This window comes from Balaenoptera musculus, chromosome X, assembly GCF_009873245.2.
Source record: "Balaenoptera musculus isolate JJ_BM4_2016_0621 chromosome X, mBalMus1.pri.v3, whole genome shotgun sequence".
Lineage (NCBI taxonomy): Eukaryota > Metazoa > Chordata > Mammalia > Artiodactyla > Balaenopteridae > Balaenoptera > Balaenoptera musculus.
This window is the reverse complement of record NC_045806.1, coordinates 27,137,022-27,154,078: the sequence shown is the minus strand read 5'-3', so window position 1 is coordinate 27,154,078 and position 17,057 is coordinate 27,137,022. Positions and strand designations below refer to the sequence as shown.

The following is a 17,057-nucleotide window of genomic DNA, read 5'->3' as shown; positions in this document are numbered from 1 at the left end:
TTTCTTCAGTGATCTCTTGGTTATTTAGTAACGTATTGTTTAGCCTCCATGTGTTTGTCCTTTTTACGTTTTTTTCCCTGTAATTCATTTCTAATCTCATAGCGTTGTGGTCAGAAAAGATGCTTGATATGATTTCAATTTTCTTAAATTTACTGAGGCTTGATTTGTGACCCAAGATGTGATCTATCCTGGAGAATGTTCCGTGCGCACTTGAGAAGAACGTGTAATCTGCTGTTTTTGGATGGAATGTCCTATATATATCAATTAAATCTATCTGGTCTATTGTGTCATTTAAAGCTTCTGTTTCCTTATTTATTTTCATTTTGGATGATCTGTCCATTGGTGTAAGTGAGGTGTTAAAGTCCCCCACTATTATTGTGTTACTGTCGATTTCCTCTTTTATAGCTGTTAGCAGTTGCCTTATGTATTGAGGTGCTCCTATGTTGGGTGCATATATATTTATAATTGTTATATCTTCTTCTTGGATTGATCCCTGGATCATTATGTAGTGTCCTTCCTTGTCTCTTGTAACATTCTTTATTTTAAAGTCTATTTTATCTGATATGAGTATAGCTACTCCAGCTTTCTTTTGATTTCCATTTGCATGGAATATCTTTTTCCATCCCCTCACTTTCAGTCTGTATGTGTCCCTAGGTCTAAAGTGGGTCTCTTGTAGACAGCATACATATGGGTCTTGTTTTTGTATCCATTCAGCCAGTCTATGTCTTTTGGTTGGGGCATTTAATCCATTCACGTTTAAGGTAATTACCGATATGTATGTTCCTATGACCATTTTCTTAATTGTTTTGGGTTTGTCTTTGTAGGTCCTTTTCTTCTCTTGTGTTTCCCACTTAGAGAAGTTCCTTTAGCATTTGTTGTAGAGCTGGTTTGGTGGTGCTGAATTCTGTTAGCTTTTGCTTGTCTGCAAAGCTTTTGATTTCTCCATCAAATCTAAATGAGATCCTTGCCGGGTAGAGTAATCTTGGTTGTAGGTTCTTCCCTTTCATCACTTTAAGTATATCATGCCACTCCCTTCTGGCTTGCAGAGTTTCTGCTGAGAAATCAGCTGTTAACCTTATGGGAGTTCCCTTGTATGTTATTTGTCGTTTTTCCCTTGCTGCTTTCAATAATTTTTCTTTGTCTTTAATTTTTGCCACTTTGATTACTATGTGTCTCGGCGTGTTTCTCCTTGGGTTTATTCTGTATGGGACTCTCTGCGCTTCCTGGACTAGGGTGGCTATTTCCTTTCCCATGTTAGGGAAGTTTTCGACTATAATCTCTTCAAATATTTTCTCTGGTCCTTTCTCTCTCTCTTCTCCTTCTGGGACCCCTATAATGCGAATGTTGTTGCGTTTAATGTTGTCCCAGAGGTCTCTTAGGCTGTCTTCATTTCTTTTCATTCTTTTTTCTTTAGTCTGTTCTGCAGCAGTGAATTCCACCATTCTGTCTTCCAGGTCACTTATCCGTTCTTCTGCCTCAGTTATTCTGCTATTGATTCCTTCTAGTGTAGTTTTCATTTCAGTTATTGTATTGGTGATCTCTGTTTGTTTGTTCTTTAATTCTTCTAGGTCTTTGTTAATCATTTCTTGCATCTTCTCAATCTTTGCCTCCATTCTTATTCCGAGGTCCTGGATCATCTTCACTATCATTATTCTGAATTCTTTTTCTGGAAGGTTGCCTATCTCCACTTCATTTAGTTGTTTTTCTGGGGTTTTTTCTTGTTCCTTCATCTGGTGCATAGCCCTCTGCCTTTTCATCTTCTCTATCTTTCTGTAACTGTGGTTTTTGGTCCACAGGCTGCAGGATCGTAGTTTTTCTTGCTTCTGTTGTCTGCCCTCTGGTGGTTGAGGCTATCTAAGAGGCTTGATGGGAGGCTCTGGTGGTGGGTAGAGCTGACTGTTGCTGTGGCGGTCAGAGCTCAGTAAAACCTTAATCCACTTGACTGTTGATGGGTGGGGCTGGGTTCCCTCCCTGTTGCTGTGGCGGTCAGAGCTCAGTAAAACCTTAATCCACTTGACTGTTGATGGGTGGGGCTGGGTTCCCTCCCTGTTGGTTGTTTTGCCTGAGTCAACCCAACACTGGAGCCTACCGGTGCTCTTTGGTGGGGTCAATGGCAGACTCTGGGAGGGCTCACGCCAAGGAGAACTTCCCAGAGCCTCTGCTGCCAGTGTCCTTATCCCCACGGTGAAACAGAGCCACCACTCGCCTCTGCAGGAGACCCCCCAACACCAGCAGGTAGGTCCGGTTCAGTCTCCCCCAGGGTCACTGCTCCTTCCCCTGGGTCCCAATGCACACATTACTTTGTGTGTGCCCTCCAAGAGTGGGGTCTCTGTTTCCCCCAGTCCTGTCAAAGTCCTGCAATCAATTCCCTCTAGGCTTCAAAGTCTGATTCTCTAGGAATTCCTCCTCCCGTTGCCGGACCCCCAGGTTGGGAAGCCTGACGTGGGGCTCAGAACCTTCACTCCAGTGGGTGGAATTCTGTGGTATAAGTGTTCGCCAGTCTGTGAGTCACCCACCCAGCAGTTATGGGATTTGATTTTACTCTGATTGCGCCCCTCCTACCGTCTCACTGTGGCTTCTCCTCTGTCCTTGGACGCGGGGTATCCTCCTTGGTGAAGTCCAGGGTCTTCCTGTCAATGATTGTCCAGCAGCCAGTGGTGATTCTGGTGCTCTCGCAAGAGGGAGTGAGAGCACGTCCTTCTACTCCGCCATCTTGGTTAATCCGAAATTTTCATTCTTATAGCAACATTCCAAACAAATCTCAGGTATCCATTTTTTAATGAAAAAAAATTGAGTCTGAACAAAAATGATTCTGAAGTTTCCCTTTGTGTTCCATTGACTCATAAGCGGTATCGTTGTGCTTGCAGATCTAAATCCACATTATGTCTTTTACCCTCCATTTATTTTCCTTCTACCCTGTCTTTCTCTTCTTGTGATTGTGGTTCTTATTGATTGATTGATTGATTGATTGAAGTCTTCATCGTGTCATTCCATATGGATAGATTTGTCTCTCTTTCTTTACATATTGAGACCATCCATTACACATTTACAAAAATATTCTTCCTTGGACACTGTTTCTATCACATTATTCTTTTGGTCAAGAACTTCAGTCTTGTTGGTGCCCATATTTCACTCATTCATTTATTTGTTCATTCAAGAAATAATTACTGAGTGTTTACTATGTACTAGGCACTCTTCCAGGCACGGAGGATACAACAGTGAACAAAGCAGACAAAAGTAAATTGTTGCTCTCATGAAGCTTATACTTAGTCACTAGGATCTAGTGACCCTTCCACTCTCTACCAACTATGCCTAATAAGCCCCTGCTGACCCCTTCCCTCTCTGTCCTTCTTCTGCCTCCCACTTCGTTCCTCCCCAAGCAGCAATCTAGTTACTGCCCAAAATGGATTCTCTGAGTCAAGTAAATTCTGCTTTCTAACCCCATTCCTGCTCTCCGACAATTTTCTCACTGTCCCGTATGAGTACATCCATTTGCCGATTCTCACACTTGGAATACCATCTCTCCTCTGAGCCTCCAAATTTTGACTCAAATTCCATAATCAAGATTTCGCTTTCTGACTGTTCCTTTACCAGGTCTTCCCTGTACTATTCTCATTTACACTTGATGGCAAGTTCCTTTAAGTATTCATGAGTTGTCTCATAGGGCTGTGCTTGCTGCCTTCAGCTAAATTAGATAAATGCAAAACTCCAAGCTATAAATGAGTCAGTGAGGTAGAGCAGAAAGGGTCTTGGACCAACAGTTGGGTGACCTAGCTTCTCCTCTGGCTCTGTTACTACCTAGCATCTGATCTTTAGCCAGTCGCTTAACTGCTTCAGACTTGAATTTTCTCTCTCACTGAAATGAGGAAGTTTGACCAGACACATGGGTGGTCTCTTCAAGTTCCCTGGCAATTCTACAATTCTATTATTTTTAATTCTACAATCACTCTTTATAAACCTAGGCAAATTATTGAGCTTTTCTACCTTGGTTTTCTTATATTTAAAAGAAGTGATTGGGGCTTCCCTGGTGGCGCAGTGGTTGAGAATCTGCCTGCCAATGCAGGGGACACGGGTTCGAGCCCTGGTCTGGGAGGATCCCACATGCCGCGGAGCAGCTGGGCCCGTGAGCCACAATTACTGAGCCTGCGCGTCTGGAGCCTGTGCTCTGCAACAAGAGAGGCCGCGATAGTGAGAGGCCCGTGCACCGCGATGAAGAGTGGCCCCCGCTTGCCGCAACTAAAGAAAGCCCTCGCACAGAAACGAAGACCCAACACAGCCATAAAAATAAAGGAATTCCTTTAAAAAAAAAAAGTTTAAAAGAAGTGATTAAGTTCAAAGATATGGTATAAGAGAAAGTAAATACTGATACAATGTCTTTGAGAGAAGAGAATAATTGAAATTGTATCTCATAATTTAGTTCAAGGAAAGTAGATGCCATCTGTTCCACATGCGTTATCACATTGCATTTTGTCCAAGAGGTATACGAAAGAGAAGTAAATACTCAGTGATAGCTGAGTGCCGTCAAACAAAAGATTAACTGCTTTAAGTGGGAGAAAAATAGAGTGAAAATGTTCTACTTATGTGTATACATACACATACACACGCGCACACGCGCACACACACACACACAGAGTCACTGATGACATTATCCAACATCAGGATGGTGATTAGTCCAATAAAGTGTTTCTCATTCTAAAATACTCTATATCTACAAAACTTGCATTTTTAATTTTGAAAATATGAATAATTTGAGAAGTGATCAAGTGCATGAGAAATATGTATGAAGATTTCAATTTAATCTGCCACCGGATTATATTTTCCAGATTATTGTATATATTATTAACTATGAGAATCACATATGATGTCCACATAATTTCAGCAAAACTTACATTCTGTGAGATTGTTATACTTGGGGGAAAAACTTGTAGATGTTATATAAAGATAATCCCTTTTATGAAATTTTGAACATTAATTTGAGACGTGAGGACACCAACATTATGTAGTCCACAGCAGCAATAAATCTCTTAGAAAGTACTTGGTATTAGAAATTAGAATAATTAGAGGTCTTGCTCTAATGGAGGACAAAGAAAGAGCAAAAGAAAGCAAAGTCTTTTTTACCTTTGAGTGAGAGAAAAATGCTACTTGGATGTTGAGTATCTCCAACCTTCCTTTTCTTACTCTTGGGATGTTAATTATGTTTGAAAGTTGGAGTTCATGGCCCATCTGGAAAAAAAAGTGTTTACTTCTCTTTGGGCTTAATTCTCTTTATTTAAAGCCCCATAGCTCCCATTTTATTTCTGCGGTTCCTTATTATTTCTTCATTCTTACCTTTTCTTTCTGTATGCTTACATGCTATCTTTTTACACAAGGGTACCAAAGATATACAGGGATATATTGTTAGTTTTATAAAGGAAGTCAAAGTGAAAAATGACTTCAATATAACACATTTTGCTTTAAGAATAGATGCCTTTCAGAGTAAAGTTTTATTAAGGATTTCAAACTAGGCATCAACTGAATCATACTTGAAGTATCGGTGTCTGGAGAAATAACATTCACTTTAGCAGCCCTATAATTCTTAGAGCCCTGACAGTGAAGAGTTTCTTAAAGCCCAAACTATATATCCCAACACACCTAAAGGTTCTGCATTTTACCTAAACCTTACAAATTATAGAAATTATCTCCTTATTAAAGATCGCTACTTCCGTTGTTAAAAGCTAGTAACCCCTAAGCTCTTGTCTTCACTAATAAAGATTAATAGAAAATGGATAGAAGCTAAGTGTGTAGCTTCAAACCTCCTCTTTTATTCTCTGTTGAGTAGGTTAGGGGTAAAGAGAGTATATTTGCCAATTAGCAGGAAGCCTTTTTGCTCAGGGATCCAAAACATTTGGTGAAAACCATCAGGGTTAAGGATTTCCTCATATAAGGAAGGTTTGTAGTTTCCATTTCCCGTATCTAAATATGACAGCTCAAGTTATGTGCCTCAGCAGGTGTCTTTATACCTTTGTATCTCAGTTCCCACATTTGCAAAACAAGCGAGTTGAATAATCTCTAAGGTTCCTTAAAACCAGGGGGGAAAAGTCATTGCAAATGCAAAGAAACATTTTCAGGAAAAATCCCAAATACAAACATAGGTTAATCATTTAGAAATATTTGGTATACAATCTTGAAAATAAAAATAGGGCAGCTGCTTCCAACAAACGCATTAGAAACGTGTCTTGAAAACACTTCCCAAGCTTAGCATGGCCAGAGAAAATGTTCTCTGAGCTCAGAGCATTTCATTACATCTAGATCTCCTTCAAAATCATGTCACTGACAAATAGCACCTTTGCCCTGTGGAGACCGACAAGTAATGTTTAGGGCACATAAGAAATACTTCAAGAAATTCTTCCTCAGAGAATGGTCCTGGAGCTCACCTGCTGAGTTGTAAAGATTCTTGTTCCAATTACAGAAATTCTGTATCTGTGAATCTGTTTCTGTTTTGCATATACTTTCATTTGTATTATTTTTTAGATTCCAAACTTGTGGTTACCAAAGGGGAGAGGGAAGAGAGGAGGGATGAATTAAGGGTATGGGATTAACAGATACAAACTATTATGTATAAAATAGACAATCAACATGGATATATTGTATAGCATGGGAAATTATAACCATTATCTTGTAATAACTTATAATGGAGTATAATCTGAAAAAATACCAAATCAGTATGCTGTACACCTGAAACTAATATAATATTGTAAATCAGCTATACTTCGATAAAAAAATTTTTTTAAAGTACTGAAACTCTGGGGGTGGAACCTAGGAGTCTGTACTTTAAGCAGGCTGCTCAGATGTTTCTTATGCACACTAAAGTTTGAGAACCATGGCTTTAGATTGGATCTTTGTGTTGTTTTAAATCAGGAGCCGTTATCTGAGTTTCTCCTCTCCAACATCTACCCAGTGTCCTCTGTCTTTTATAAGCTTTTTGTATAAGTTTTTGACCTCATATCACATCTTTCCTTTCACTCTCAGGCTTTAGCAAGGAAAAGAAAGTCATTTGATATGTACTTAAGGTGATCAAACATTCAGAAAAGTGACTTAACTCCATGCCTTAGGGATGAATAAGGAAGGCCCCCTCGTCCCGGTACACAAGAGCTTTTTGTCACTCGTGATCCCAGGTCCTTCTGTTCCTCTGTTAACTCTCTTGACCGTCCTGTGTCCCTGGCTCTTCACAGCTTCCCTATCTCACGCTATGGAGTTTCTCTTAGATCCTTTAGAACTGAATTCCCTGGGTCTCAGCGCTCTTTTTTTTTTTTTTTTCTCCTAGGGGACACAAAGGGTTTCATCGGCCCGCTGATAATTTAGTCAGGGCCATTTAACCTGAACGGGGGTGGGGGGGGTGGGGGGGTGTATCACCGCCTTATGTAAATGAAGCAGCACCTGGAGGCCTCACCTTAGGCCGCCTGCGCTTCGGCATATCAATCCTGTAGACCTCTCCACCACAGGGAGGCGTTATTTCCTTTACCGGACAGATGGAGGCCAGGCATTAGACATCTTTATATCCTCCCTTACCTTCCCCCCTCCCTACCCCCACCCCCATGCCTGATTGGGACTGAGAGGGACTCAGTAAATATTTATTTAATCAGTGGCTCATCTACAATGTGCTGCCTTTCCATGGCTGTACTATGCCTCCCTCTACCTTTCAAAATGTCCTGCTTGACAGCCTCTTTCACCCTCAAGGGGACCAAGCAGCAAATTCCAGATACCCCAGGGAATCCCTGTAACCAGTAATCATTACATGTCATTAAACAGCTAAAATCTTGCATAGAGAGTTCTCACTTAGGCTTATCCTGGAAAAGCGAAATAGGAGGAGAGAACAGAAACATAAAAGAACTGACCTCTACACCATATGCAGTCTGCACTATTATATTTAATTCATGATATTTATGATGCTTCATGATTCATTTCTTAGGTACAAATGTCCTTAGAGTCTTGACCAATTTAATTTCCCTGATGGAAATACCTTCAGTTTTTCTGAACGTAATGTTTATATGGCTCACAATAGAGAATTCTGACAATTTGGAAAAGTATAAAGATGAAGGAATATATCACCTGTAAATCCACCTTTGAGGGATAAACTAGTTGTCGTTTCAGAATTTTTTCATGCATAGTCCAGCATGTGCACACACACAAACATTTTGGAAAAATAGATTATGTACGTTTTTGTAACCTACTTTCTCACTTAGTGACTGACAGGATGATCTTGTCCATGCCCATGAACATTTGCCTATGTCATCACATTGAACATTGCGTAGGATTCACAGGATTTGAACAATGCATTCAATGCATTGTATGAGTTCACCATCGTATATGTAACCAATTTCCTAGTACTGAATATTTAAGTTGTTTAAACTTTGTATCAATCATAAGTATGCTGTAAATAGCAGTTTTCTACCTGTATCTGCAGGCTTTCCCAGTTACTTTCTTAGTATAAGTTCCTTGAATTTAAGCTTGTGGGTCATTATATTTGCACATTTCAAAGACATTTATGTATCATCAAATTATCCTGCAGAAAGTTTAGAATAGTTTAATTTCAGCACCTAGGTACTATTTGGTGATTCTATTTGACTAAGGCCAGCAGGAGAATTGTATTTGAAATGTCAGGCTAAGGTATCAAATGGCAAAGGGAAATGTTGTTCTACCTGGTTGCTTTACATTTCAATCTCTGCAGCATTAGAGGCTATATTATATTTATAGGCAGCATTAATTTTTATGAATTAATTAATAATTGCTGATAAGATGTAAGTAATGTAGCATAATTCTTGATTTACCTGAGGATAGAGCTTTGCTAACATTCCGCGTTTCTATGTTTTCTGGATGATGATTTATTTTCTTAATTTAACTTCTCATCCTCAAGTGAAATGTGGATTTTATAATACAGATCATTCATTTGTATATTCTTAAATGCCTTCTATGGATTAACGTGTTCTAAATGCAGTTGATGGTAAAGCACTCAGCCTCTTGCCTAAATTATTCACGTTTGGGGGGAGGCTTTCAGGCAAATGTCTGATTTTACTTTTCCACGTGAGTTGTTGTCTCAGTACATTTTACACAAAGGAAACAAAGCGGAAAATGTTGGAACTTGGTGAAAACAAATCCCAGGTGCACACGAATAAAGAAGGGTAGAGAAGGAGGAGAAGCATATGGGAAGAGGAGCAGAAAGGAACAGATGCCAGATGGAAGGAGTCAATGGAAGAGTCTGCCTAGGGTGTAGAAATGGAAAAGTCAAATGTGGGGAGAGACCTTTCCATTTCTCAAAGCAGAAAGAATTCCGGTACTAGCATGAGTCACACGAAAACTGAGTGGTTTATTTTAGTCACTGGGTTCAGGTTCTTCTACCAGAAACATTAGGAATCATTGACTGCAACACTACAGGAAAGCAGTCCATTCCAGTGTATATTTCATGCCAAAAGTCTCAGAATTCTGCATGTGGAAATAAACATATAACTAAACACTGTCTTCCCTCCATGTTGCCATCAAAATACCCCCATTTTGTTGCTCTCAAAAACAGGTAGCTGGATTTTTATTGAGGACTGCTATGTGATTCACAGTACGTTTACACGCTGTGGAAGTAACCAACCAATGTACCTTTAGTGGGATTGTTAGAACCATCAGTTATCTTTCTAGATATTCTGACAGTTTGCTCCTGTTATTTTTCAGGTCCCATTTGGAAGCCAGTTCTGACCAGTGGAAGCGTCTGCACCTTTCTCTTCAGGAACTTCTGGTGTGGCTACAGCTGAAAGATGATGAGTTAAGCCGGCAGGCACCTATTGGAGGCGATTTCCCAGCAGTTCAGAAGCAGAATGATGTACACAGGGTAGGATACTTTTAAGCATAGTGATTTGCACATAGTAAGCATTCAATGACTATTTTAAGATTAGTTTTGATTGAAACTAGGTTGAAAAAGGAAAAGAAATCAAGTGGAAGAGAAATCTTTTTTTACTCCTCTAGTCCAAGGGTCAATTAGAAATAATCCAAGCCATTATATTTTAAATGTCAAAAGCATCTGCATTAATGATATCATTTAAGATTTGTCCATGTCTTTTGGTGATATTTAAAAATGTTATTTTGGAAAATATTAAACGTATACTAAAGTGACATAATTCTATAATAAACACCTGTGTACCCATCAAGACCAACATTTATCAATTCATGGCCAATCTTACTTCTTCTATACCTCTATTTTGTCCTCCATTATCTAAAAGCAAATCTCAGGCACGGATCATTTAATTCATGAATATTTGATAAAGTGTCTCTAAAAGATAAGAATTTGCTCTTTAAAGGTAACCACATTGTTACTATAATATATTTTTTAAAATTTATTTATTTTATTTTTGGCTGCATTGGGTCTTCGTTGCTGTGCGCAGGCTTTCTCTAGTTGCGGCGAGCGGGGGCTACTCTTCGTTGTGGTGTGTGGGCTTCTCATTGCGGTGGCTTCTCTTGTTGTGGAGCCCGGACTCTAGGCGCTTGGGCTTCAGTAGTTGCAGCTCGTGGGCTCTAAAGCACAGGCTCAGTAGTTGTGGCGCACGGGCTTACTTGCTCCAAGGCATGTGGGATCTTCCCGGACTAGGGCTCGAACCCGTGTCCCCGGCATTGGCAGGTGGATTCTTAACCACTGCACCACCAGGGAAGCCCTATAATACTTTTTAAATGTCAATAATTTTATCATGACAAATACCAAGGCAGTATTCAAATTTCCATTTCTCATATACATGTCTTAAATGTTTTAAGGTTTTTGGGGTTTGGGTTTTTTGGTTTAAATAAGAATTGAAATAAGGTCCAGACATTGCACTTGGCAAATTTGTCTTTTAAATCCCCCCCCCTTTTTTTTCACTTTTTATTTTGAAGTAATTACAGATTCACAGCAAGTTACAAAAATAGTACAGAGAGTCTCCCTACACATTTCACCCAGTTTCCTCTAATGGTTGCATCTAATATAACTATAGAACAATAATTATTATCATTTTAACATGTAATTGATATAAAAATTTACAGTTACAATGGTTACAACACAGCTCAATTCAGGCTAGCCACATTTCAAGTGCTCAGATATGGCTAGTGGCTATTCTGTTGAACAGTGTAGTTCTACAGGTTTGATTGTATTCGGGTTTGCCTTTTTTTTTGGTCAGACTGCTTCATAGATAGTAATGTATATTTCCATCACCAGGAGGTACACAGTGTCTTCTTTTCTCTTGTGTGTGTGTGATTTTTCGCAGCTATTAATGATCAATGGCTAGGGGTTGCAATGTGATGATTGCCTATTTCTATCATTTCTTCTTCATTTATTAGCTGGAGTACTTCTATGAAAAGAAAATGTATACTCATCCACAATTTGGGTACGCAGGATATAGTTCGTCTAGGACAGGTGCGGTAAATGTTTCTACTTTACCAGTCTTCAAAATAACAACTTGCTCATTAGCATTCTCCAACAGCGATCAACTGGTTTTTTTTTTAACATCTTTATTGGAGTATAATTGCTTTACAATGGTGTGTTAGTTTCTGCTTTATAACGAAGTGAATCAGTTATACATATACATATATCTCCATATCTCTTCCCTCTTGCGTCTCCCTCCCTCTCACCCTCCCTATCCCACCCCTCTAGGTGGTCACAGAGCACCGAGCTGATCTCCCTGTGCTATGCAGCTGCTTTCCACTAGCTATCTGTTTTATATTTGGTAGTGTATATATGTCCATGCCACTCTCTCACCTTGTCCCAGCTTACCCTTCCCCCTCCCCGTGTCCTCAGGTCCATTCTCTAGTAGGTCTGCGTCTTTATTCCCGTCTTGCCCCTAGGTTCTTCATGACCATTTTTCTTTTTTTTTAGATTCCATATCTATGTGTTAGTGTACGGTATTTGTTTTTCTCTTTCTGACTTACTTCACTCTGTATGACTGACTCTAGGTCCATCCACCTCACTACAAGTAACTCAATTTCATTTATTTTTATGGCTGAGTAATATCCCATTGTATATATGTGCCACATCTTCTTTATCCATTCATCTGTCGCTGGACACTTAGGTTGCTTCCATGTCCTGGCTATTGTAAATAGAGCTGCAATGAACATTGTGGTACATGACTCTTTTTGAATTATGGTTTTCTCAGGGTATATGCCCAGTAGTGGGATTGCTGGGTCGTATGGTAGTTCTATTTTTAGTTTTTTAAGGAACCTCCATACTGTTCTCCATAGTGGCTGTATCAATTTACATTCCCACCAACAGTGCAAGAGGGTTCCCTTTTCTCCACACCCTCTCCAGCATTTATTGTTTGTAGATTTTTTGATGATGGCCATTCTGACCGGTGTAAGATGATATCTCATTGTAGTTTTGATTTGCATTTCTCTAATGATTAATGATGTTGAGCATTCTTTCATGTGTTTGTTGGCAATCTGTATATCTTCTTTGGAAAAATGTCTATTTAGGTCTTCTGCCCAGTTTTGGATTGGGTTGTTTGTTTTTTTGATATTGAGCTGCATGAGCTGCTTGTAAATTTTTGAGATTAATCCTTTGTCAGTTGCTTCATTTGCAAATATTTTCTCCCATTCTGAGGGTTGTCTTTTCATCTTGTTTATGGTTTCCTTTGCTGTGCAAAAGCTTTTAAGTTTCATTAGGTCCCATTTGTTTATTTTTGTTTTTATTTCCATTTCTCTAGGAGCTGGGTCAAAAAGGAAAGGATCTTGCTTGATTTATGTCAAAGAGTGTTCTTCCTGTTTTCTTCTAAGAGTTTGATAGTGTCTGGCCTTACATTTAGGTCTTTAATCCTTTTTGAGTTTATTTTTGTGTATGGTGTTAGGGACTGTTCTAATTTCATTCTTTTACATGTAGCTGTCCAGTTTTCCCAGCACCACTTATTGAAGAGGCTGTCTAATTGTTTCTTTCCTTTGTTTGTTTTTCATTATATTTTTGTCTCCTCTAATAGACTCAGAGTGAGGAAGGCAGAGATTTGGTCTTGCTGACCCTCCAAGACCCTAGTACCTAGCAAAGTGTCTGCCATACGGTAGATACTGATAGGTGTTTTTGAAATGAGAATAAAAGGTACATGAACAACACAAGGGAATAGAAAACCAAGTAAATTACCACCAAATAATAAAAGCTTGATAAAATGGTGCCACTTTTATATGGTCAGCACTTAAAGGAAAGATATCTGTGGAGACATAGCAAAAACTGGCATCTTGAAGAAAGGTCAAGGGTTTATATTATTCCAGAGAAGAGGATATAGGAGATGACAAAAAGGGAAGAGAACATGAGGGAAGACCCCAGAGTCTATAAAAAATTGCCAGGGAAACTGCCAGTTTCTCCTTTAGCCATTCCCCTTCATATAATTCAGAATATTTAGGTAGCTTTTGTGGTAGGGTGTGATATAATAGCTATAATTTTTAAAGTGTTCTAACTTTGAATAAAGAGTGAAAACACTCTGGTATATATGTAGAAGAGCATTCACTGAGAAGGATGGGCATTTTAAATAGAATGCATTACATGATACGGTGAAATGAGACAATTTCTACCAAAGGTGTAATTTTATTCTAGTTCCAGAAATCAAAGAAGATGAATCATTGGACAAGTGCACTAGGATTCAGGAGACTGAGATTCTAGCCCTATTCATCTATAAGTCGGATGGTTATTGCTACTTTGTTCTTCAGGTATAAGATGAGGAATTTGGTCTACGTAGTTTTTCCACAGTCCTTCTAGCCACCATTTTGTTATAAATACAGCCTCACTCTCCCTGATTATTGGCTTTGGTTGCCTGCTAACAGCGATAAAATGTTAGCACATACCGTTCTCGGTCCTCTTACTCATGAATCTCATGACCGGTAATATGCTTTGGAGAGATGTGATGCTAGAGTTATGGGTAACATGCACCATATTGAAGAGAATTAATCCCCACTTGGCTACTCTACTTATTCAGATACCCACTTACTCCCTTTCTTTGACATATCAGGATCTCCAGCCCATTGATAACTCTTTGTTCTATACATTAGTTCCACTGATCCTCTACCTTTATCTCCCTCCAAGTCCAACTTAGGTTCAATCATCAAGCATTTTAATAACTTTTTCAATACCCCAAAATCCTTTGCTTCTTTATCTTTTTGTTGCTGTAATCTACAAAACCCTAATGATTGGAGGATCTAACTAAAGAGTTTCTCCTATCCAAACAACACCAGCGCAGACTGACATAGTACCTTTTCAGGATGACCAACCTCCAGCCTTCCAACGCTAACACATCACTGGGTCAGTTTACCTTTCTTGACTCTGTCTACTGTAGTCATTGCCACTGTTACAAGAGACCTTTTCTCCTCACTTTTCTGTATCTACTCTTATCACCCTACAATGCAATCAACATTTCAGTCAGAGTAATCTGTGTAAAAATATAAATTGAATTATGTCATTCCTCATCTTAACACTCTTCAGTGGCTTTTCAGTGCCCTTGGGGAAAGACCAAAAATCCTCAGCAAGGACCCCAAAGTCCCATCTGGCTGGTCTGGCCCCAGTCTTTTCTCACTGCCCTTCCTCTTGCTGTCTTGATGCTAGCTGTACTGCCTTCTTTTGCTTGTTTCCAGTTCTCTGTGTTCCTCTCTGGTGGGGCTTTGAACATGTCGATCCTCTGTCTGAAACCCTTTCTACCCAAACCTCCCCCTTCATAATTTCCTGGCTCATGTCTAATAATCCTTTACATCTTGGCTCAGGAATCAAGCAAGCTTTTCTCTGATGCCCACATTTGACCACATCTCCTTTTATATGCCTTCATAACACAGTACTTTTCCTTCTATAATGTAATGTTCTTTGTCATCATGAATATGTGTGACTTTTTGACTAATGTCAACCACCTTCACTAAACCTTGGGCTCCAAGAAGCTTGCTTTTGGGAAGAGGGTTGTCATTTTTATACCTAGCACCTTATAAAGTGTCTAGTACATGATAGACAATGAACAGATAAAGGAACATAGGAATTAAGGAAAGAAGATAAGGAGGCAGGAAGGGAGGAAAACAACCAGTGAACTAATCTTTTGTTCCTTCCTCTCTAGTCTACTGTGATCCAGGGCAGGGAAAGAAAGAATAAAGGGTGATGTTCCATCCTCACTTGCAGCTTTTTTTCTCTTTACTCCTAAGTAAGCATCTTTCATAGTGTGTAAAGCTACTGTGATGCCCACTGTTTTTACTTGTGGTCTGGTCCAGTGTTTCCATGAAATTCTCTTTGTATCCTTAAGAAAAAGCCTTGTCACAAAACACTCCCTCAAAGGACATCATCACTCCTAAGTGCTGATGAGAGAACAATTTTGCACCCTGTTTACTCAGTTTTGTCACATTTTTGCAGTAGCCCCTTTGTAGTTGTAGTGGAGTTGCTGTCTAGTTAGTGATGCTCTCATTGCCTGTGGACAAAAAGAACAAAGGAAAACCCCTGAAATTGGGTCTCTCTATCAGATCTTCTGAATCCAATTAGGAAGAGGTAAAGGAAGCACAATCATTACAAAACTCTGTCGTGATCTAGTCTTGAACAGAGTTTGTATTTGTAGACTTTTGTTTTACTTTACCATGTTTCCAGGGTTATAAACTGTCTTGCTCTTTATGGGTCTCTTGCTCCAAAGACTGTTTATATAAAATATTTGGTATCAAGATGGCTCACTTTTTATTGTACCCTTGCTCCCCATGTATTTGGTGTGTCACTTTTTAAAAATCACCTGCTTACTATCTATTGTAAATTATTAATGTTGTTGCTTTTTATGGGAATACAAATCCCATTAAAATGTCAAAAGTGTAAATACTAATTAAATATTTTTCACTTTTTTTCTATAAATCAGAATGCTTGTAAAACAGGTCATTTATATTTTCTTAGTATATCATTGCAGATTAATGATAAAGTTTTATAGCAAAATATCATATGTCTTGTACTCTTGAAGCAAAAATATACAGTCAATCTCAGTTACTCTGCTGTAGGTAAAGTTATAAGACAGTCCACACAGGTAGTTGGGGACTGCAGTCTCACTCCCCAAAGCAGTTTTTTACACCCATGGGAGTGGATCTGTGTTCCCCAAACCAGCTGGGCACCATAACGACTGCAACTGGAATGGCTCTGAGGACTAATTAATAAAATAATGTTCCATATGTGGTGAAGTGTTCTAAATAATTAAAGCTCAAATGTGCCTTAGCAAATATAAACTGACCAATTTTTATATCTTTTGAATACATTATCCTGGCTTTTACGGTTCCTCGTTACTTGCCTCACTAGACGGACTCGTTTTCAATGAAGTGTGTATTATTCTGGTCCAGATATATTTTTAAAACTGACTTCCTTTGTTTTACTTGAGCAGTCACTAAAGTGATATTTATTACTTGTCTACTCCTGTGATTAACTTAGAGAGAGTTTTAAAGGAGCAAATCATAGTGGGGAATTTCTAAGGAGAACTGCAATAAACCATGAGTTTATTTAATTCTCTTCATCCCACCCCAAATTTAAATGGAAATTAGGTCTTGATTATAAGAACACTGTAGGTAATGACTTTTTGTTTGCATTTTTACTAATGAAATTGTTTGTCATTCGGTTTTCATCTTTCAATTTGAAACTCTCTGTAATTCCTTCCCTAGAGACCATTAAGGACACCTTCAAAGCTTCCTGAGATTTTCTGGTTAAGATTTAGATGGAAGTAATCAATACATACATTATTAAAACAGTAGACAGAAAGCCATAATTGTGTGGATCCTGTTGACAAATGAAAAGGCTTGAATAAAATAGTTTACTTATTCATTTGTCAGGTCATATATTATGCATGTTCAGTCTCCTCAGAAGTCACCACGAAGTGAGGGAGAGGTTCAGAAATTCAATAAAATTACCCTGAAATCACGTTGTAGATTATACATTTATTTAAGCTAATGCTGTTACCAATGCTGGCCTGCTTCCTTTGGGTACATGTGTGTTAGCTTGATGAGTTCCCTCATCAAGGGAATCCTTCTATTTCCACAGAAATAGAAAATGTCTTTAGGTGCCATTTGTGAAGGTTAAGATTCAAGTCAGCTCTGTGTTACCAAATAAA

At 38.9% G+C, this 17,057-nt stretch overlaps 1 protein-coding gene across 1 annotated transcript in view; it reads left to right on the top strand.

Moving 5' to 3' along the window:
• Window positions 1-17,057, top strand: part of LOC118889001 (dystrophin) — a 1,535,792-nt gene that overhangs the window by 1,336,330 nt on the left and 182,405 nt on the right. Inside the window, exon 53 of the mRNA XM_036840547.1 lies at window positions 9,697-9,853. Within this exon, the coding sequence (XP_036696442.1) occupies window positions 9,697-9,853 (157 nt within the window). The remainder of the gene's footprint in view (window positions 1-9,696; window positions 9,854-17,057) is intronic.